General features: G+C 43.9%; 1 protein-coding gene across 1 annotated transcript in view; it reads right to left on the bottom strand.

Moving 5' to 3' along the window:
• The window catches only part of LOC119965283 (polypeptide N-acetylgalactosaminyltransferase 10-like), a 136,866-nt gene that overhangs the window by 65,515 nt on the left and 48,933 nt on the right, over window positions 1–22,418 (bottom strand). The window contains exon 3 of the mRNA XM_038795806.1: window positions 10,805–10,943. Within this exon, the coding sequence (XP_038651734.1) occupies window positions 10,805–10,943 (139 nt within the window). The remainder of the gene's footprint in view (window positions 1–10,804; window positions 10,944–22,418) is intronic.

Below are 22,418 nucleotides of genomic sequence, written 5' to 3'. Positions count from 1 at the left end.
GCAGAGAATATGATCTAACATTGCTGTACTCAATGGCAAGTCTGGACAGCTGCAAGGTGCCTGATTGAAAGATGAGGTGATGTCCCTTGAATTGACACGGAGCTTCATATGAACATGGCACAGCATGGTGGCACAGTGGTTAGCAATGCTGCCTCACAGCACCAGGTACCCGGGAAATGTTCGCACATTCTCCCTGTTTCTGCATCGATATCCTCCGGGTGCTCCGGTTTCCTCCCACAGTCTAAGAATACACAGGCTAGGTGGAATGGCCATCCTAAATTGCCCCTAAATGTCCAAAGGTCGGGTGGGTGGGGGATTGGGCCGAGGTAGGGTGGCCTTCCGAAGAGTCGGTGCAGACGTGATGTACCAAATGGTCACTTTCTGCACTGTAGGGATTCTGTGAACACTGCGATAGGTCGAGGACAGAGAGGTCATTGTGAGAGCAAGATGGAAAATCAAAATGACCAGAAACTAAATGTTATGCTTGGGGACCTAATGGAGTTGTACCACAAAACAGTCACCCAACCTTCATTTGGTCTCCCCAATGTAGAGCAGACTGAGCAACTAATATAGTATACTGACTTGAAAAAGTATACGTGAATTGTCCCTTCACGCAGAAAAAGTATTTTAGACCTTCCACAGTGAGGGGAGAAGAAGTGAAAGAGCACATGTGCACTTGCATCAAAAGATTTTTTGGGAAGAGGAGGGGGCCAGTGTGACACAGAATGAAGATGCTGAAAGAACAGGGAGGGGAATATGTGTTTTGTGACATCACAATTGAGATGGCAGAAATGGAGGATGGTCCATTGAATATGGGATTGATGGGGTGGAAATTAAAATAATGAGAACCCTATCACATCCCTGGAAGGGAAGAGAAAGGTAAAAAAGGTGAGAAAAGAAAAGTGAGAAAAACAGACAGACCGTGTCAACTACGCCTGGAGATTACTCAGTTGAGGAAAAAGACACATCAAAAGCATGGTTTGTCTCCTTGAGTTCCACAAACTTTGCTTCCAATTTTCACCCTTCTCTCAACTTCACATAGTCTATCTTTGTCTCTTCTCTTCCTTGACTCCTTTGTTTCCATTCCTGCTTTTCACTATTAATCCACTGACTCTGTTAGCTACCTTAACAATCCTTCCTCCTGCTTCCTAAAAGTACTGCATTCCATTTTCCAAGTTTCACTATTTCTGTCACGTCTGCTATGACTCTCTGTCGCAGTGCATCTGCTATGTTTTTCTTTTCCCTCAAACGAGGATTATTCTACCCTGCACGCCATGGTTGACGGAGTCCTTGACTGTGTAGTCCCATTTCCCACACTTCTATTCTCACCCCTTCTCCTCCCTCCCATAACTAGTAGCCATGTACTGCGCCATCATGCTGCTGCATGGGTTTCACTGCCAACTCTATCAAGGTATTGTTGTTTCACAGCCTGTGGAGAAGCTGGGTAACTCAGAATTTTACCTATAACTGTGCATGTGCACACACCGGAGGTCGTAGTCCAAACAACTCCACAATAACAGGTGATTAAGAAGGCAATAGGAGTTTTGTCCTTCATTGCTAGAGGGACAGAGTTTAAGACTAGGGAGGCTATGCTGCAATTGTATAAGGTGTTAGTGAGGCCACACCTGGAGTATTGTGTTCAGTTTTGGTCTCCTTACCTGAGAAAGGATGTACTGGCGCTGGAGGGTGTGCAGAGGAGATTCACTAGGTTAACCCCAGAGTTGAAGGGATTGGATTATGAGGTGGTTCAGTAGACTGGGACTCGTTGGAATTTAGAAGGATGTGGGGAGATCTTATAGAAACGTATAATATTATGAATGAAATAGATAGGATAGATGCGGGCAAGTTGTTTCCACTGGCGGGTGAAAGCAGAACTAGGGGGCATAGCCTCAAAATAAGAGGAAGTAGATTTAGGACTGAACTCAGGAGGAACTTCTTCACCCAAAGGGTTGTGAATCTATGGAATTCCTTGCCCAGTGAAGCAGTTGAGGCTCCTTCATTACATGTTTTTAAGGTAAAGATAGATAGTTTTTTGAAGAATAAAGGGATTAAGGGTTATGGTGTTCGGGCCGGAAAGTGGAGCTGAGTCCACAAAAGATCAGCCATGATCTCATTGAATGGTGGAGCAGGCCCGAGGGGCCAGTTGGCCTACTCCTGCTCCTAGTTCTTTATGTTCTTAACACAGAGTGCTGATTGACTCACATTGTTGTTAATGAAAAATCTGGGCCAGTATCCAATGCGATTTGGTGTCACATTTTGTTTGGTAACACTCCTTGAGCAATTTGGGACATTTTACTATGCTAAAGACACAGGTTATTGTGCAACACTAATGTTCAGCCACTAGCGTGTTTAATTTAATTTGATAGTTGCCCATTTTATTCCTCCATAAGTAATTCTGATTTCACAAGCAAAAATGATGGAAAATTCAATGAAGGTGACATTCAGGCAATTCTCAAGCTAAAAGCTGAATACGAATAAATCATCGAATTGTACACCATTGCACCTCAGAATCTGTAACTGTGCAATGAAAACTCATGGTGAGGGATTTAAAAGGAAAGCAAAGTTATCACAGCTGTTTCTCTTTGTCAGCCCTCATCTTCCCTTTACCAAAGACTAATCCTCGGGCTTCTGCTGCTTTGAAGAATATATAAGCCATTCTTATGCTAGCACTGTTTTGTTACAATTTAGGTAGTGCACCTCACAAAGGTCAGGGTGCAAGACAAGAAGAAAAACATGGAAGAAATTGGAGGGGAATGGGAAACGAAAAAATTTGGATGGGCAATTAAAGCCACAGGGTTTCAGAACTATCAAGCAGCTAAAAAAGATGTTACAGCAAAGGAAACTGGGCAGAGAATTAGTGATCAGGAGATATAGTGGCTGAGTAAGTGCCCACGAATGTTGGAGCAGGGAGAGTTAGACATGAGGAAAGGTCTTGCGCCACAAGCGCAGAGAATAAATGCAGCAAAAAACTGTAGCAGGCTACAGGAAATGGATTGGTTAGTTTACCGCCATGTTGCAACCCACAAGATCCATCCATCAGGAAACACAGATCTCATACAACATACCAGCAACCTCAGAATCAGAACACAAGTGACTTCAGATAAACAGTCAATAGATTATAACATCTCAGAACTCTGTACACACTCAACTGTAAGGAGCCTTTTGAATTAACTCCACCAGGCTGTTTTCTTGGACGGTTTTGCTCAACTAGACAGAATCAGTTACTGCAAAAGGTAATAGATTTTGAAAAAGATCTACCTCTCCGTTCCTCTGGAACCAATGCCTCTGGAACCTAGCTCAAACGGTTGGACTGGATTTTGCAGTCAGTGGTGAAGCAGCTTTCCCAATGTCAGCATGACCCAAGGGAACCGCCAGGCATACTGCAGCAGGAGTGTCATCATGGGAACAGTAGTAAGCCATTCAGCCCCTCGAGCTTCCTCCACCACTGAATGAAGTCATGGCTGATCTGTGGTCTAACTCCATGTACCTGCCTTAGGCTCACAACCCTTAACATCTTTCTTATCAATACTTTATCCATCTCAGATTTAGAATTAACAACTGATCTACCATCAATTGCCATTGTTGGAAGAGAGTTTCATACCTCTGCCACTCTTTATGTGTAAAGGTGCTTTCTAACATCTCTTTTGAACAGCCTGGCACTAGTTTTTACCCTATGCCCCATGGTTCTAGAATCTTCAACCAATGAAAACAGTTTATCTTTATCTAGCCTCCCTTTTCCTGTTAATATCTTGAAGACCGATCAGGTCACTCCTTAACCTTATAAATTCTAGAGAAAACAGGCCTAATTTGTATAATCTCTCCTCATAACTTCAGCCCTGAAGTCCAGGGATCATTCTTGTAAACCTACGTCACACTCCCTACAAAGCCCAAATATCCTTCCTACGGTGTGGTGTCCAGATCTGCTCACAGTTCTCCAAGTGTGGTTTTGTAGAGCTGCCAGTATTACATCTGTGTCTTTATACTCTAGATCAGGGTTTTTTCAAAGTGAGGGCCGCAACTAGTGGGTCATGGGGAGGTTTGAGCGGGTCACGGAGCAATTGGTCGCGGCGTTCCCAATTGCGGGAGAATGCCCAATGGCCACTACCAGCATTTTATTGAGAATAGCTCCCACTGGCACCTTTTAAATGTTCATTCACTTGAGGAAGGAGCAGTGCTCCGAAAGCTAGTAATTTGAAACAAACGTGTTGAACTTTAACCTGGTGTTGTAAGACTTCTTACTGTGCTCACCCCAGTCCAACGCCGGCATTTCCACATCCCACCTTTTAAATGAGAAGTAATGAGGTTGTGGGCAGTCTTATGGCCAGAAGGGGCAGCAGTGAGCAGGTCAGGTGCCCTGCACGTACATTTGACATCAAGCGCTCTCCACCTCTTCCATCGGACAGGAGATACAAAGGTCTGAGAACACGCACTAACAGGTTCAAAAACAACTTCATCCTCACTGTTACCAGACTCCTGAATGACCCTCTTTTGGACTGAACTGATCTCTTTACACATCTTCTCTACTGAGTATTACTACACTCAGTATGCTTCATCCGATGCCCGTGTCTACGTATTTACATAGAGTATTTATGTATGTCCTATGTTTTTTCATGTATGGAACAATTTGTCTGGACTGTATGCAGAATAATACTTTTTACTGTACCTCGGAACACACGACAATGAATCAAATCCAATCCAATCTATGTACGTGCTTTAGGTGCAAAATCACAGAGGAGAACTTCTTCAATTTTCTTGCTGCTGGTAAGCAAGACAAGAGGATTGTGAAGATGAATCATGTTCTTCCAAGTAAGAGACGGCCAGAGAGACACATTGGCAGAGTACTCACTGGGCCCAAAGATGTGCAGGTTAGGTGGATTGGCCATGCTAAATTGCTCTTAAGTGTCCAGAAAAAGGTTAATTGGGGTTACTGGGTTATGGGGATAGGTGGAGGGGCGGAATCAAGTAGGGCGTTCTTTCCAAGGACCAGTGCTGACTCAATGAGCCGAATGGCCTCCTTCTGCACTGTAAATTTTCGGATTCTATGACAGGAACTCACAACTGAATCTGCTTGTGGAAGCAGCTCAGGGGAGTAGAGGGCAGGGCAGAACAGTGCTACTGTTAGCTCAATACAGAGATCCTGGGTATCTTGTCTACAAAGAAGGAACTTTCGGGAACAAAGGAATAGAAAGATGATTTCTTGAGGTCTCGTTTTGTCAATTGTGCCAGTGCAAAGAAGGATGCAAAGTCCAAGTCTGTTATATGCAAGGAAGTATTGGCACATAAGAGAAGTTTCAGATTTTGAAAGAGAAGAGGCGGATGAAAAATTCCTTGAGGTTGAGGCTCCAGAGTCAGTTATTAACTTATAGCTGGCTCCAAATGAAAAAGGTTAAGCTGCTGTACCTGACCTGTGACAGCACATTAAAAACACAACCCAAACGTCCATGAGGCTATCAGCATGAACAACCCTTATTTTTGTTATTTTATTAAGAAGTTATTTGATATTCAACCAAGTTACTCTTTAGAGAGGTTGTTTTAAGCATTGATTATGAAGTTAGTAGGCTACTAAAAATCTAGTTATCCTTCATGCAACAATTTTTTTTTGACAAGCTAAAAATGTAAGAGTGAAAGCTCTCATCAGTTCAATGAGTTCTAATAGACAGTCTGGGGCTGGCCAACAGCACCTTTTCTGGAGAAGTGGAGAATGACAACTTTGAGATTTCCACTTTCTGCTGCACATGGTTGGACTCCAGAAGTTGGTATCAGTTCCAGAGAAATAAAGCTGGTGAGTGCTGACAGTTTCACTGCCAGTACCACTGCAAAATCAGGCCCAATACTTCTGAGGGCTAGGACAGCGAGTATCAGCAAGATATTTAATCACCGCTGAGAACAAGAAAGATACTTTTCTGGCATATTTGCACAAGCTTGCTCTCAGTTGAAGTGGTTGGATTGTGGTTGGAAGCTTTGGCTGTTATTCTTTTCTAATCCCACCCACAATTGTGCGCAGAATGAATATTGCCTCATTGGAATCTCTCTACAATTGTAAAGAGTGGGTAGTCTTTCAAACTACCTTAATTTCGTTTTGTGAAAATGCTTCATTTTTCGAGGAGAAAACTCAATTTATTCTCCTTAATCCAGTCTGTGAAACTGTATCAAGTGTTATTCCTCACAGATGAATGGGGAATCCAAGAGTGAAGGTCGAAGATATGACAGAGATACGAAACAAATATTACTCCTTTTGTTTTTCCGAAAGAAAAGCTTAAATTTGGGCATTTATGCAATGTCGCTCACAACATCGAAGTTTTTTAATGTCGGGAAACGAAAGAGCCAATCTGCTCTCTGCAAGGTTCCACAAATGAAGCCGTGAAAGAATGGTCAAATAACTGCTTTGAGTCAGTATAGAAAAGGCCCTTCAGCCCATCACATATGTGCCAGACCAAAAACTACTATCTAACCATTCTAATCCCATTCTCCAGCATTTGGCCCCTGTATACCCTGGGATCACATGAGCACATCTAAATACTTCTTAAATGTAATGAGGGTCTCTGCCTCTACCACCCTTTCAGACTGCGAATTCTAAACTCCCACCACCCTCTGGATAAAAAAGTATTTCCTCACCTCCCATCTACACATCCTGCCCCGAACCTTAAATCTCTGCCCCCTGCTCATTGACCCTGCCACGGAAGAGAAACGTTTGTTCCTGGATGTCTATGCCTCTCATAATTTTATACATCTCAAGCATGTCCCGTCTCCCCCCCCCCCCCCACCACACCTCAGTATCCTCTGCGCCAAGGAAACTAATCCAAATCAATTCAAGCTCTCTTCATAACATTTTTTTCCCCTTTTACAAAAAAATTTAGAACGCCCAATTATTTGTTTCCAATTAAAGGGCAATTTAGATGGCCAATCCACCTACCCTTCACATCTTTGGGTTGTGGGAGTGAAACCAATGCAGACACGGGAAGAATGTGCAAACTCCACACAGACAGTGACCCAGGCCGGGATTTGAACCCGGGTCCTCAACGCCATAAGCTGTAGTGCTAGCCACTGTGCCTCCCAGCTCTCTTCATAACTAAAACTCTCCAGTCCAGGCAAGATCCTGGTAAATCTCCTCTGCACTCTTTACAGTGCTATCACATTCATCCTAAATGTATTCCAGAACTACACACAACACTCTAGCTGTGGCCTAACCAACGTTTTCTACAGTTCCAGCATAACCTCCCTGCGCTTAAACACTATGCCTTGGCTAATAAAGACAGGTATACCATATGCCTTCTTAACTACTGTATCCACCTGCTCTGCTACCTTAAGGGACCAGTGTCATTGCACACCGAGGTCTCTCTGGTCGTCGGTGCTTCCCAGGGTCCTGCCGTTTATCATGTATTCCCTTGCCTGTTTGTCCTGCCCAATTCACTTATCTGTGCAAATTCCTTTGCCACTGATCTGCCCATCTGACCAGCGCGCCTATCTACTCCTGTAATTGAAAGCCATCCCGCCCACTATTTACCACCCCATCAATTTACGTATCATCTGCAAACTTACTGATCAACCCTCCTACATTTATACCCAAATAATTTATATAAAGCACAAACAGCAAAGGCCCCAACACTGATCCCTGCAGGACCCCACTGGACACAGGCTTCCAGTCAGAAAAACACCCTCAAACATCACCCTCAGCTTCCTTCCACTCAGCCAATTTTAGATCCAATTTGCCAAATTTCCTTGGATCCCATGGGCTCTAACCTTCGCTATCCGTCTCCCATGTGGGACCTTATTAAAAGCCTTGCTGAAGTCCAAGTTGACTATGTCAAATACATTTCCCTCATCGACACACTGGTCACCTCTCCACACTGGTCACCTCTCTGAAAAATTCAATGAGGTTGGTCAGACATGACCACTCCTTAACAAAACCATGTTGACTGTTCTTGATTAATCACTGCCTCTCCAAATGCAGATTAATTCTGCCTCTCAGAATGTTTCCAATAAAATCTGTCTGTCTGACCCTTGAACATACTTAACAACCCAGCCGCTAAAGCTCCCTGCGATAAAGAATTCCACAGATTCATTACCCTCCGAAAGAAAAAGTACCTCCTCATCTCTGTCAATAGGACATTCAGTTCCCTCGTCCAAGTCATTAATAGATATTGTAAATAATTCTGGCCTCTGCAACTGTTACACGTTGCCTTCCTGGAAATGCCCTCTTATCCCAACTCGCGTCTTTTATTAGTTAGCCAATCCTCTATTCTTAATAATATACTACCCCCCAACACCACGGACTCTTATCTTATTAAGTAGTCTTTTATACAATACCTTATTGAATGCTTTTTGGAGATCCCAGCAGCTTCCATCGTGCCGTTCCCCTTTATCTATCCTGCTCATTACCATCTCTAAAGAATTCTAATAAGTTTGTTAGGCATGATTTCCCCTTCATGAAGCCATGCTGACTCCGCTTAACGATGTTATGTATTTCCGAATGCCCTGCGATTACGTCCTTTATAATGGACTCTAACATTTTCCCAATGACAGATGTTAAGCCAACTGGCCTATAGTTCCCTGTTCCTTTTTGAGTAAGGGTATTACATTGGCAGTTTTCCAACCCTCTGGGATTTTTCCAGAATTTAAAGATTCTTGAAAAATTATTAACAATGCAGCCCCTATCTCTACAGCTACTTTCTTTAATATCCTAGGATGCAACCCATGAGGTCCATGGAATCTATCAGCCTTTAGCCTCATTAGTTTCCCTAGTACATTTTCTCGAGTGATAGTTATTGTATTTCCTCTCCCGCTTTTGCCTCCGTTTACCATCTCATCTGAAAAGCTATATCTCTGGCACTGTTGCACGCCTTTGAATTTTAGGCCTATACTTCATGCTCAAATCTTGAATTCACAACCTCTTGAGTTGGCCAACAGTATACGCCACTTAGCCAAACTGAAAGTAGAATGTCAGCATTCAAGAGATATGGAAACATTATTTAAACTTGATGGGACGAGAGATTTGGTTCGGAATAAAATTCGTATGCACTGTGTAGCACGCATGCTCGTTTTTTTTTGTTGCAGGAAGCGAAAAGGGTAGTGGAGGCTCCAACCACAATTTTTCACACTTCCGTAACATGTCCAAATTATGTTAGGCTGGAAAGTCACCCACCTAATACCTCTGTTCAGGAAAGGACGGAGCAAACAGGTGACCTAGTCTAAAAGGTATTCAATGTCAGTTGTGGGAAAGCTTCCAAAGTCCATAATTTGAGATCAATCTTGAGTATTTAGATTGGCTCTCCTTGATTAGCCTGTCTGAATTGGTTATTGGCAAGTTCTCTTTGTTAAATTTAAAAGGAGTTTTTTTTCTGCCTGATTACATTAAGTGAATCCAGTAAATATGCATAAGACATTTCAGAAGATGTTCGAGGAGGTGACACACAGAGGCTAATCCCAAACAAAATGTAATAGTTCCGACCCTTGTGGTCCATGGCCTGGATTAAAGGGACATAGAAACATGGGATCTATTTAATTGGATTATGGCAGATTCTCATCTCAAATCCATTCATCTGCATTTCATCCATTTCCTTCCATCACTAAACAAAACTCGATTGGTATCACATTTTAAAATTTCAACTGCCCCGCATACACAGCCTTATCAGGGAGAATTACTGCACATTTCCACCACCCCTTTCTGTGTGAAAGTGCTTTCTAATTTTAGCCCCCAGTGGTGCTGCCCTAATTTTTAAGGTACTGGAACAAAGTATTATGAATGCGAGAAATAGGAAAGAGAGAAAATACTTCAAATACTCAACTGACCTCCGAGTATTTGTGGAGAGAAACAATTAGCATTTCAGGTTGGGAACCCTTGGTTCTGAACAAGGATCTCTGACTTGAAAATGTTAACTCGGTTTTGCTCTCCACAGATGCTGGTCAGGGAGAGTTTTCGTTTCTAATTTGAAGATTATGCTTTCATGCTCTGGAATTGTGAAGCCAGGTACCCGAGTACTTCTAGTGAATCATGAATTCAATAATAAATAATCATACGCATAAACATCTTATATGACTTAATTGGGTACTCATGTTGGATCGTGTAACATGAGTTTGTTAAACACCTGGTTCTGCAGCTGTTAGAACGGATATTTATATCTAAAGTAAATAATTTACATATTGGTGACCTCAGCGTTATTTACCCTCCCTCACCCCACAGGTTCATCAAGTCAAATGTGACATTATCAGATAAATAAAGGCAAAATATTGCTGATGCAGGAAATTTGAAAATAATAACAGAAAATGCTGCAAATGTTCAGCAGGTCTGGCAGCATCTTTGGAGAGAGAAACAGAGTTAACGTTTCAAGTCCGCTTGATTCTTCTTCTGAAGAACACCGCCGAACTTGTTGAGTTTTTCCAGCATTCTCTTTTTATATTACAAGTGACAAAATAAACTAAAATATAACAACAATCTTTATTGTCACAAGTAGACTTACATTAACAATGTAATGAAGTTACTGTGAAAAGCCCCTAGTTGCCGCATTCCAGCGCCTGTTCGGGTACACAGGGAGAATTCAGAATATCCAAATTACCCAATGCGTCTTTCAGGACTTGTGGGAGGAAACCAGAGCACCTGGAGGAAACGCCAGACACAGGGAGAATGTGCAGACTCCGCACAGATAGCAACCCAAGCCGGAATCGAACCTGGGACCCAAAGCAACAGTACTAACCACTATGCTACCATGCCACCCAAAATATTGTTGACATGGATATGTCCAACAACACTTAACCAAGTAACGGCAACTTAATTAATGGCAAAGTGGAAGGAAGCTGTTTCACTTACTTTGGATGTCGAATGTCAGGGAGGCTCCGATTGAGAGAGATTTTATTACTTGTGTAGATATTGAAACCATTTTCCCTGTATGCTTGGTCAGCTCGATCTTCATCGGACAGTGGGACAGGTTTCCCCTGTTCCCCAAGTCCTAACAGGATAAAGCAGAAGGAGAAAACTGAAATGTATATTCACTCTCAATAGTTAATCTTGGGATCTACCAAATATACAATTAAATCTTCATTCTTTAGTGGCGGTTTTCTTGCAATGGTGCATAATCTCGTATAGGATATATTTAATGATCATTGGACAAAGCTAAATAAAGCTTTAGCGTTAAAGCAAATGATTCACAGGCTCATACTAATTAATAGTCTTACTGTAGATTGCTTGAAAATCTAATTTGAAAGGTTCAGTTCTTAAATTGCTTGCTCAAGGCTTCAAGTAAAAGGCCTCGCCAGTCCACAAGTATGGGCGGTCCGAACTAAAGGCTTCCACAGATCGAGGATCAGTATTGTGTACCCTCAACATGTTGTTATTTTTTATTTATTTTTTTTAAACACACATGCCATAACTGACCTAATTTTTCAAAGCTTATATATTCTTGCAACACTGTACCATACATGGACCGTATATACCAATCTTAAGAAAAGCATCTAAAGCCTCTCGTCAATTGGAGCAACACTAGTTTCATTCATAAATCCTCTCAGGTACTCCAGCTGGGGTTAATTGTGCACTCTATTACCAGCAATTGTGTTTAATTGTATGCGGGGAGCAAGTATTAACTGGGGCTTCTCTTCAGCTACCATAAAGAGATACTTATTGAAACTGAAGTGCGTTTGAGTATGGAGGTTTATGCACATAATCTGTTACTCTACAAATAAATGCAAAACAAAGTAAAGATTGGCTCAACTACTGTCGGCACGGTAGCACTGTGATTAACACTGTTGCTTCATAGCACCAGGAGCCTGGGTTCGATTCCCAGCTTGGGTCACTGTCTGTGCGGAATGTGCAAGTTCTCCGCGTGTATGCGTCGGTTTCTTCCGGGAGCTCCGATTTCCTCCCACAAGTCCCAAAAGACGTGCTTGTTAGGAGAATTGGATTTTCCAGAGCTACCAACCTTTCCCAACTGTAAACAGTATTCCAGATAACAAAAATCAGTATTTTGGCAATAAAATCAGTATTTTCATTTCTGAGAAAAAAATACCACCAATCTGAACTAGAGCTTTTAGACCTTTATTGCACAAATCTAAAACACAAATGGAAAATGCAAATCCATGCTTTTACATACATGTAGAGTCACCTCGATGAGAGATCGCGCGGAGGATCACATGACAAGCTTGCGCTGTATAGTGTGCAGGGCGGGGCCTCTGCGCGAGGCCCAGTCTTCCAGCAGACGTTGCCAAGGAAACCAATCAAAGCATTTCGGGAGGAATGCATTCACTGCGGATTGCCAATCAGCTCCTCTTCCCACCTCATCCCCCAGCCCCCCCGAAACCCACAAAGCCAGCCAGCCCTTTACAGGCAACTGCCTCTTAATATTTTTTTTCATCCCTCCCAAAAAAAACTCCCCTGCCTTACATAGCTTTCTCCTTCAGTGTGGTGTCAGGTTGGATTTACCGAGGGCTGTAGTGGATTGCGTATTTGCGTAATGATAGAAATCGTATTGCCGTGTTCAAGCAGATTTCCTGTATGAAATATGGGAAATCCGTGCTAGTTGGCAGTGCTGACATTCTGAATTCTCCCTCAGTGTACCCAAACAGGCGCCGGAATGTGGTAACTGGGGGATTTTCACAGTGACTTCATTGCAGTGTTAATGTAAGCCTACTTGTGACACTAATAGGTTATTATTATTACCCTGCACCAACTGACTTTCTGGAATAGAACAGCCAGGTTTTGAAAAACAAGATTTAATACTTAAAAACAGCATTTCCCAGTTGTCTGGTCTAAATTTGTAAAATACTGCTGTGGCATCAAAGCAGATCATTTTCTTAAACTCCAAATAAAAATAACCTTTAGATTGGAACAGTGCCTTCATAACATCAAAATTAATTTCCACTCAAATGATCCAAGAAACAGAAAATTCTAAAAACAAACGTACGACCATACCGGTTTCAAGCAGGAGTAGGCACCTCGGCCCTTTGAGGCTGCTCAAGTCTTTCAATAAAATCTTGGTTGATCGGCTTGTGACCTCCCATCAATAATCTTTTACCGCCTTGTTTATCAAGACTCTATCTAACGCTGCCTTGAAAACATTCAAATACTCTATTCCACTGCCTTATGAGGAAGAGTGTTCCAGCCTCAAGAGAAAAAAAATTTCTTCTTGTCCCGGTCTTAAAATGTGTGACCCCTTATTTTTAAACAGTGACCCCTAGTTCTAGATTCTCCCACAAGATAAAACATTCTCTCCACATCCAGCCTGTCAAGACCCCTCAGGATCTTATTTGTTTCAATCATGTCACTGCTCATTTTTGTAAACTCCAGAAGTCTAGCCTGTCCAATCTTTCCTCGTATGACAATCTGTTCGTTCTGGTTTTAGTTGAATAAACCTTCTGGGCTAATGCATTTAAGGAGGCTAATACTGTACACAAGACTCCAGGTGTGATCTCACATCTGTACAACTGAAATACAACATCCCTAATTTTATATGCAACTTCCCTTGCAATAAATGATAATGTTTTATTAGCTTTACTACTTACTTGCTACTACACACTAGCCTCTTGCGATTCATGCATTAAAACACCCAGATCCTCCTTTCTCAGGGTTTGCAATCTCTCCATTTAGATAGCATGCTTTGTTTTTATTCTTCCTGTAAAAATTGACAAATTCACATTTTCTCATATTATATTCCATTTGCCTGATCTTTGCCCATTTGCTTAACCAATCTATAATTTTTGTAACTCATATCCTCTTTACAACTTACTTTCCTACCCATCTTTGTATCACCAGCAAATTTAGCAACCATACCTTCTGTCCCTTCATCCAAGGCATTTTTATATAAATTGTAAGAAGAAAGGACACTAGGTTGAAGTGGAGGGTAGCACTGTTGACCAAGGATGGCATCGATGCAGTAGCGATGATCTTGGTTCAGGAGATCAGGATGTCGAATCAGCTTGGATGGAGATGATAAATGGTAGGGGAAAGAAATCACAAATGGGAGTGGCCTACAGGCCCCTCAGCAGGGACCACAATATAGCACAAAATATACAAGAAATAATATAGGGCATTTGTAATAAAGGAATAAACTTGAGTGATTTTAGCGTCAAATAAACTGATAAAAATCAGATTTGCAGTAGTAGCCTGGACGAGGAGTTCTTGAAAATGCTTTTGAGATAGTTCCTTGAAGCAGCACATTCTGGAACAAACTAAGAGATTATATTCAACATTGTGTAATGTGACAGGATTAATTAATGACCTCAGAGTAAAGGTACCCCTAGGTAACAGCAACTACAATACAATTGAATTTGAAAGGGAGATGAATCGCACTAACAGTTGTATGGGGTGGCACGATAGCACAGTGGTTAGCACTGTTGCTTCACAGGGCCAGTGTCCCGGCTTTGGTCATTGTCTGTGCAGAGTCTGCACGTTCTCCCTGTGTCTCCGTGGGTTTTCCCCGGGTGCTCTGGTTTCCCCCGAAATACGTGCTTTTTAGGTGAATTTGGACATTCTGAATACTCCCTCAGTGGACCTGAACAGGTGCCGGAGTGCGGCGACTAGGGGCTTTTCGCAGTAACTTCTTTGCAATGTTAATATAAGTCTGCTCGTGACACTACTAAAGATTATTATTTTAAAATTAAATAAGGGCAACCATGTGGGCATGAAATCGGAGCTGGGTGATGTGAACAGGGATGCTCGGTCAGGGGACAGATCAATAAGGCAGTGGCAGACATTTAAATGGATATTTCAGAATACTCCTGCCTGCTGCAATGAAAACTTCTAAACGGAGGAATAACCATATAACTGTGCAAAGATGAGTGACATGTTAAATGATTGGTCAGAATATAAAGAACAACAGAGAATCGCTGAAAGGTTAACCAGGAAATAAAAGAGGAATAATAAATAAATACCCTTCATTGTCTAAAGTAGGTTTACATTAACACTGCAATGAAGTTACTGTGAAAATCCCCTAGTCGCCACATTCCGGCGCCTGTTCAGTTACACAGAGGGAGAATTCAGAATTCTCAGCTGGTACGGGAATTGAACCCGCGCTGCTGGCCTTGTTCTGCATCACAAACCAGCTGTCTAGCCCACTGAGCTAAACGGGCCCACTAGCTAAGAATGTAAAAGCAGATAGCAAGAGTTACTACAGGTATTTAAATAAGAAAAAAAGTAAAGGCAGCAGGGTAGCATGGTGGTTAGCATAAATGCTTCACAGCTCCAGGGTCCCAGGTTCGATTCCCGGCTGGGTCACTGTCTGTGCGGAGTCTGCATGTCCTCCCCCTGTGTGCGTGGGTTTCCTCCGGGTGCTCCGGTTTCCTCCCACAGTCCAAAGATGTGCGGGTTAGGTGGATTGGCCATGCTAAATTGCCCGTAGTGTCCTAATAAAATGTAAGGTTAAGGGGGGGGTTGTTGGGTTACGGGTATAGGGTGGATACGTGGGTTTGAGTAGGGTGATCATGGCTCGGCACAACATTGAGGGCCGAAGGGCCTGTTCTGTGCTGTACTGTTCTATGTTCTATGTAAAGTGAGTGTCAGTCCCTCTAGAGCAGTGTTTTTCAAAACCTTCCCCCCCCCCCCCCCCCCCCCCCCCAGGACCAACTTTTGGACCTTCGGGACCCACACCGTCCGACCTAGTGGCCCATGCCACGTTGCTCTTTTCTAAGCAGTGGAACCTGCTTAATCCTCATGATCTCACCCCAATCAGGTTCACAAGAGGAGAGGACAATGCACATAGCAGCTGCAGACTTCAGCCAGTTCCTTCATGCCATCTTCATCTTTGGGAGAACGGAAAATCCAATCTCACACATGTAGGTCGTCATGAAGGGCAATAGCAACAAAATGCTTGTTTTACTCAGCACTGGATACTCCTGGGAGATGCTACTCCAGAATGCGAACAGCCTCGTGGACTTTGGGTGTGTTTTTAATGTGCTATCACAGGTCAGGTACAGTAGCTTCGTTTTTTCATTTGGACTCAGCTGTAAGTTAATAACGGACTCTGGGGTCGCAACCTCAAAAGGGATTTTTCACCCACCACTTCTCTTTCAAAATCTGAAATTTCTCCTCTCATTTGCCAGAACATCCCTGCATATAACACAGGTGGGCGTTGCATCCTTATTTGCATTGGCACGATTGACAAAATAATACCTCAAGAAATTATCTTTATTCCGGAATTATCTTTGTTCCAGAGTTAAGGAGCTGGATTCTCCGTTGTCGGGATTCTCCGTTGCGCTGGCAATGCATCCATGCCGGGGAATTTCCCGACAATCTCCAGACCACTGGTGCAACGGGACGGAGAATCCCGCCCAAGATTCTTCTTTGTGAGCTATTGACCATGGGCCTTGGAATCCTATACAGAGCTAATACTAGTACTGCTCTGTCCTGCCATGGACTCCCTTGAGCAGCTCTCTCCAGTAGACTCAGATGAGATATCCTGGACATTAGGTACACTGCCAAATTGTGTCTCTGGTTGTCTCCTTGTAACAAAGTGATCCATCTTCATAGCCCTCTTGCCTTGCATGCCAACAGCGAAAATGGAAGAAGCTGCCCCCTGTGATCTGGCACCTGAAGCATTTGACGTCAAGTGGCCAGCAAGGCATGTGATCTGCTCCCTGCTGCCACTTATGTTTGGAAGCCTGCAAACAGCCTCATTTCATTCTCGTTTAAACGCCAGTAGCAGTCGTCAGCACCATCGCAGCCGATCGCTCCGCAACCTTTCCAGCACCCGGCCTTGACACATCCGCTGGTCGTGACCAGCACTTTGAAAAACCCTGCTCTAGAGCAGTAGTTCCCAATCTTTTTTATGTCATGGCACGACATTATACTATAAAAATATTTTGAGGCACACCTCCTATTTACTTCAACTAAATTGAAAAAGCCTGGTCTCACTAAAACCTCCTGAAATCATGCCCAGCCAAAATGTAATACAATTTTCAACAATTTAAGTTTAGAATAAAAGCCTCATCACCATTTGCATGTCAAATACAATATTGGAGCCCGTTTCTTATCTCTGTCTTTTTCTCTTAGTTGGAACTTTGTTTTGTTTTACTTCTCCCCATCTTCCCTCTTGTTTTTTCCCCACAACCACTCCCCGTCTCCCTCACTTCTCCCAGACAGTTGCACCCTCTTTGTGTTTTTGCTTTTTGTGCAGGCGTACAGAGCCTTTTGTCTTCACATCCGTGATCGGCATCTCCAATTCCCAAAGATCCTGGGATCTCTTGTGCAGTGCATGCGTCAGCCAGGAAAGGGGTCCTCATGCACGGTTTGGGTGTTTTATGTTGGTAATCCCAACCGTGCATGCACCAGCTGGGAAAGGGCCAAGCATGTGCAGTTCAGATTTTTCACACCAATTAAGCCCATGCACATGTGCCTGACTAATGTAAAAAATCTGAGCCACGCATGTGCGGCCCATTCCCAGCCAGAGCATGCATGGTTTGGATTACCAACATAAAACAATCCAACCATGCACGTGCAGCCCTTTTGCAGCTGCACAAGCGGGAGAGGCCCAAGGTTCATCGGGACTTGGGAGAAGCCGACCATGGAGCTGAAAACAAAAGGTTAGATTTAGTTTATATACATGAATGTTTAAACATTTAGAATCTTATTTTGCGGCACACTTGTGGAGCCTGGTCTTCCTGCATACCGGTTGGGAACCTCTGCGAGAGAGAGAATGGGGATTCAACAGTATAATAAGGAAATGGCGGATGAAATTAAAGGATATTTTGCTTCTATGTTCACTATACAGGATACAAGAAACATTCCTGCAATAGCTGTAAATCAGGAGGTAGTTGGGAGAGGAACCTGATGAAATTACAATTACTAGGGAAGCAGTACTGAACAAATTGATGGAGCTGTGGACTGATAAGTCTCTGGGTCCTGATGGACCTCATCCTAGGGTGCTAAATTAGGTAGTTAATGAGATGGTGGATACTTTGGTGTTAATTTTTCAAATTTTGTTAGATTCTGGAAAGATTCCGTCAAGACTGGAAGTAGCAAATATAACGCCTCTATTTAAGAGGGAGGGAGGTCAGTTGTCATCTTTCGTGGGGAAGGTGCTGGAAGCGATCATTAAAGTTGTTATTGCTGGGCACTTAGACAAGCTCAAGGTAATTGGGAAGAGTCAGCATGGTTTAAAGAAAGGAAAATCATGTTTAATCAATTTATTAGAGGTCTTTGAAGGAGTAACCATGTGCTGTGTATAGAGGGAAGCCTGTGGACATACTATACTTGGGTTTCTAGAAAGCATCTTGTAGGGTGCCACATCAAAAATTATTGCAAAAGAATAAAAGCTCATGGTGTAGGGGGTAACATATTAACCTGGACTGAAGATTGGCAGGCTGGCAGAAAACAGAGAGAATGTATAAATCGGTCTTTGTCTGATTGGCACCATGTGACGAGTGACACCTCATGGGTCTCTGCTGGGGCCTCAACTTATTACAATACTTATTACAATGACTTACCTGAGGGGAGTGAAGGCATGGTGGCTACATTTTTGAATAACACAAAGATAGGTAGGAAAATACGTTGTGAAGAAGACGACATACAGAGTTTCCACATGGATACAGGCAGACTGAGTGAGTGGGAAAAAATCTGGAGATGAAGTATAAGATGAGAAAGTTGTTCACTTTGGAAAAAAGAATAAAAAATAAAAGTATTAAATGGAGAATGAGGTGGTGCAGAGATTTAGGTGTTCTCGTGCATGAGTTACAAAAACGTGAGTATGCAAACAAGAAGGCTAATAGAATGTTCTCCTTTATTACGAGAGGAATTGAACATAAAAGTAAGGATGTTATGCTTCAATTTTGCAGGGCATTGATGTGACTGCATCTCGATTACTGTAAACAGTTTTGGTCTCTTTATTTTAGGAAGGATGTCAATGCACTGGAGACAGTTCAGAGGAGGTTTATTGGATTGATACCTGGAATAAGTGGGTTGTCTTATGAAGATAGGTTGAAGAGCCTGTGTTTGTTTCTACTGGAGTTTAGAAGAGTGAGGGGTATTGATTGAAATATAGAAGATTAGAAGATCCTGGACAGTATTTTCAGGTGGACGGTGAAAGAATGCTTCCTCTTGTGGATGTGTCCAGAGTGAGGGGCACAGTTTTAAAATTAGGGGTCACCCTTAGAGGACTAATTTTGTTTTCCTCAGAGAGTTGTGCAACTTTGGAATTCTCTGCCTCAGAACGTGTAAGCGGGTCACTGAATATTTTTAAGGCAGAGGTAAATAGATTCTTGTCAGGCAAGAGAATCAAAGGTTATTGGGGGGTATATGGGAAAGTGGAACTCAACATACACAAATCAGACATGACCTTATTGAATGGTGGAGCAGGCTCGAGGGGCCAAATGGCCTACTTCTGCTCCTATTTCATTTGTTTGTAAATGATTGAGGCCCCAGCACACCATTCGTTACACCCCGCCAAGCAGAAAAAGACCCATTCACGCCAAAATCCTATTTCCTGCTAGCAAGCCAATCTTCTTTCCATGCCAATATGTTACCCCCTACACCATGAGCTTTTATTTTCCACAATAACCTTTGATGTGCCAGAAGGTATTTGGTAAGTACAGTACATTTCCATTTATCTACAACATGTGACTCATTCAAAAAATTCCAATAAATTGGTTAAATATGATTTCACTTTCACAAAACCATGCCAACTCCAATTGCATTGCACGTTTCTCAGTGCCCTGCCATAATATCTTCAATAATGGCTTCTAACTTCCGATGGCGACTATGGAGTGAAAGGTTGCACATTTGGCAGCTCCCGCTCTTGGTGGTCTTTTTCTGGCTTTTAAGCTGGATTTCTACAGGAATTTTTCAAAATAAATGTGTAAAAGCGAGAAGAGAAGGAAGTGACCCGTAGTTTATGGAGCTGCGCCCAGGGAAAAAAAAATCAAAAAAGGAGGAATCAAAAGTTGGTTGGAGGTGAGGACCAGAGTTCGAGGGGGGCAATGGCAGGGACGCAGGGTCTGACCTCGCCAGCCGAGTGGTCGATGGACCAGTTGGTGAGCTTCTTGACCGAGAAGTTCACTCAACATCACAGGGAGTGTGTGGAGGACCTGGCCCGGGGGTGAATTCGATCAGGGCTGTGGTCGGCCGTGTGGAGGAGAGATTGACGACCCAGGGACAGGCGATACAGAAGCTGGAGGAGCTGGCAGCGGAACGAGAGGAGCAGTCCACCACGGTGGCAGCGGAGATCGGGATGTCACAAGACCACCAGAAAAGACTGTTGGAGAAAGTGGAGGGCCTGGAGAACCGTTCTCGGAAGCAGAATATCCGGATCGTTGGTCTGCCAGAGGGGAAGGAAGGAGCAGGTGCTGGTGCGTATGTGGGGAACATGTTGGAGAAGCTGATGGGGGAAAGTTTGTTCCCCAAGCCATTGGAGGTCGACCGGGCCCACAGGGTGCTTAAGCTTAAGCCGCAGGGGCGTGAGCCCCCGAGGGTGATGGTGGTACGGCTGCATCGGTTCCTAGACAAGAACACATCATGAGATGGGCCATGCAGACGAAACGGTGCATGTGGGAAGATACTGAGATCCGGGTGTATCAGGACTTGTGAGCAGAACTCGCAAAGAGGAGGGCGAGACTTAATAAAATAAAGGCAGCCCTGTACGAGAAGAAAATAAAGTTTTGGACGGCCCGTCCATGGGTGACCTATGAGGGTCGGGAGCTGTACTATGGCTCGCCGTAGGACATGGCGGACTTTATGAAGGACAATAATTTGATGGGAAAATAAGGACTTCGAACCTTGACTGTGGAGAACTGAGCTAGGAGTGATGTTTTGCTTTGTAAATACCGTAGACTTTTAACTTTTTATTTAATTTGCGATGTTCGAAAAGATGTTTGAGATTCTGCATATATAATTCTTTTTTTTTTCCCCGGTCTTTTTCATTTGGTTCTGTTTGATGGTGCTTGACTGGATAAGATTTTGTTGAGAGAGGAGTGGCGGGCCTGTGTGTTCGGACCTTGGGAGGGACTGTTTGTTTGTTTTTTGATTTTTGCCATTGTTCTGGGAACTTACACTGAGAGTGAGGGGAACCAGCAGGTGGTAGGGGCAGGAGCTGCCAGGCTAGCTGGGAGGGCCAGTCCACAGAAGCAAAGTGGGAGGTGAGCTGAAGATCAATGCAGCCGGGGGGGGGGGGGGGGGGGGGGGGGGGGGGGGGGGGGGGGGGGGGGGGGGGGGGGGTGAGACACGACTTTCAAGGTGTTGGAGAAGGAGTGTGGACGAGGGTAGCTGCTGGGGGGCGGGCCAGGTGAGGTACGGGGCATGGGCCAAGGGCTGCCGAGGAAAGGTCATGGCTGATCGACAGGGGAGGGGGGGCAGAGTGCCCCCTGACCAGGTTGGTCACGTGGAACATACGTGGGCTGAATGGGCCGGTCAAAAGGGCCTGTGTGTTCGCACACTTGAGGCAGCTGAAGACGGACGTGACCATGTTGAAAGAGACACATTTGAAGCTGGGAGACCAAGTTAGGTTGAAGAAGGGATGGGTCAGGCAGGTGTTTCATTCGGGACTGGACTTTAAAACAAGGGAAGTGGCAATTCTGGTAAACAAAAAGGTGGCATTCGAGGTGGGGAAGTTAGAGGCAGACCTCAGGAGTAGATTTATTATTGTTTGTGGGAAGCTGGAGGGAATGGCAGTAGTGTTGGTGACTATATACGCCCCAAACTGGGATGATGTCGTGTTTGTCAGGGGGGTGCTGGGGAAGATTCCGGACCTGGACTCACACCGGATGATTATGGGGGGAGATTTTAACACGGTTCTGGACCCGAGACTAGACCGGGCGAGTTCCAGGTCAGGAAAAAAGTATTAGCAATGGTGAAAGAACTGCGGTGGTTCATGGAGCGCATGGGAGGGGTGGATCCGTGGAGATTCGGGAAGCCAAGGATGAAGGAGTATTCATTTTACTCCCATGTACACAAGGTGTATTCAAGGGTAGTCTTTTTCGTACTGGATAAAATGCTGTTAGGTGGGATGGTGGGCACTGAATATTCAGCAATCATGGTGTCAGATCATGCCCCACACTGGATAGACCTATGAGTGAGCACAGGAAAGACCCAGCATACGCAATGGAGGTTAGATGTCGGGCTGTTAGCGGATGATGAGATCTGTGAGCGGGTGGGGGAGGCCATCCGAGGGTGCATAAAGAGCAACGACATGGGTGAGACCACGGCAGGGGTGCTTTGGGAATCACTAAAGGCAGTTATCAGAGGGCAATTCATCTCAATTCGGGCCCACAGGGAGAAGACTGAACGGGCCGGGTTAGACAGGCTGGTAGCGGAAATTTTACAGGTGGACAGGAGATATGTGGAGTCTCCAGGTGAGGAGCTCGTGAAGGAGCGTCAGAGACTTCAAATGGAATTGAAAATTTTTTTTTTCTTTATTTTTTTTATAAGATTAATGGGGGGGGGGCTGTTGGGTTACTTACTGGTATAGGGTGGATACGTTGACTTGAGTAGGGTGATCATTGCTCGGCAC

The sequence above is a fragment of the Scyliorhinus canicula genome, chromosome 4 (assembly GCF_902713615.1).
Source record: "Scyliorhinus canicula chromosome 4, sScyCan1.1, whole genome shotgun sequence".
Classification (NCBI taxonomy): Eukaryota; Metazoa; Chordata; class Chondrichthyes; order Carcharhiniformes; family Scyliorhinidae; genus Scyliorhinus; species Scyliorhinus canicula.
This window is presented reverse-complemented; position numbering and strand designations above follow the sequence as displayed.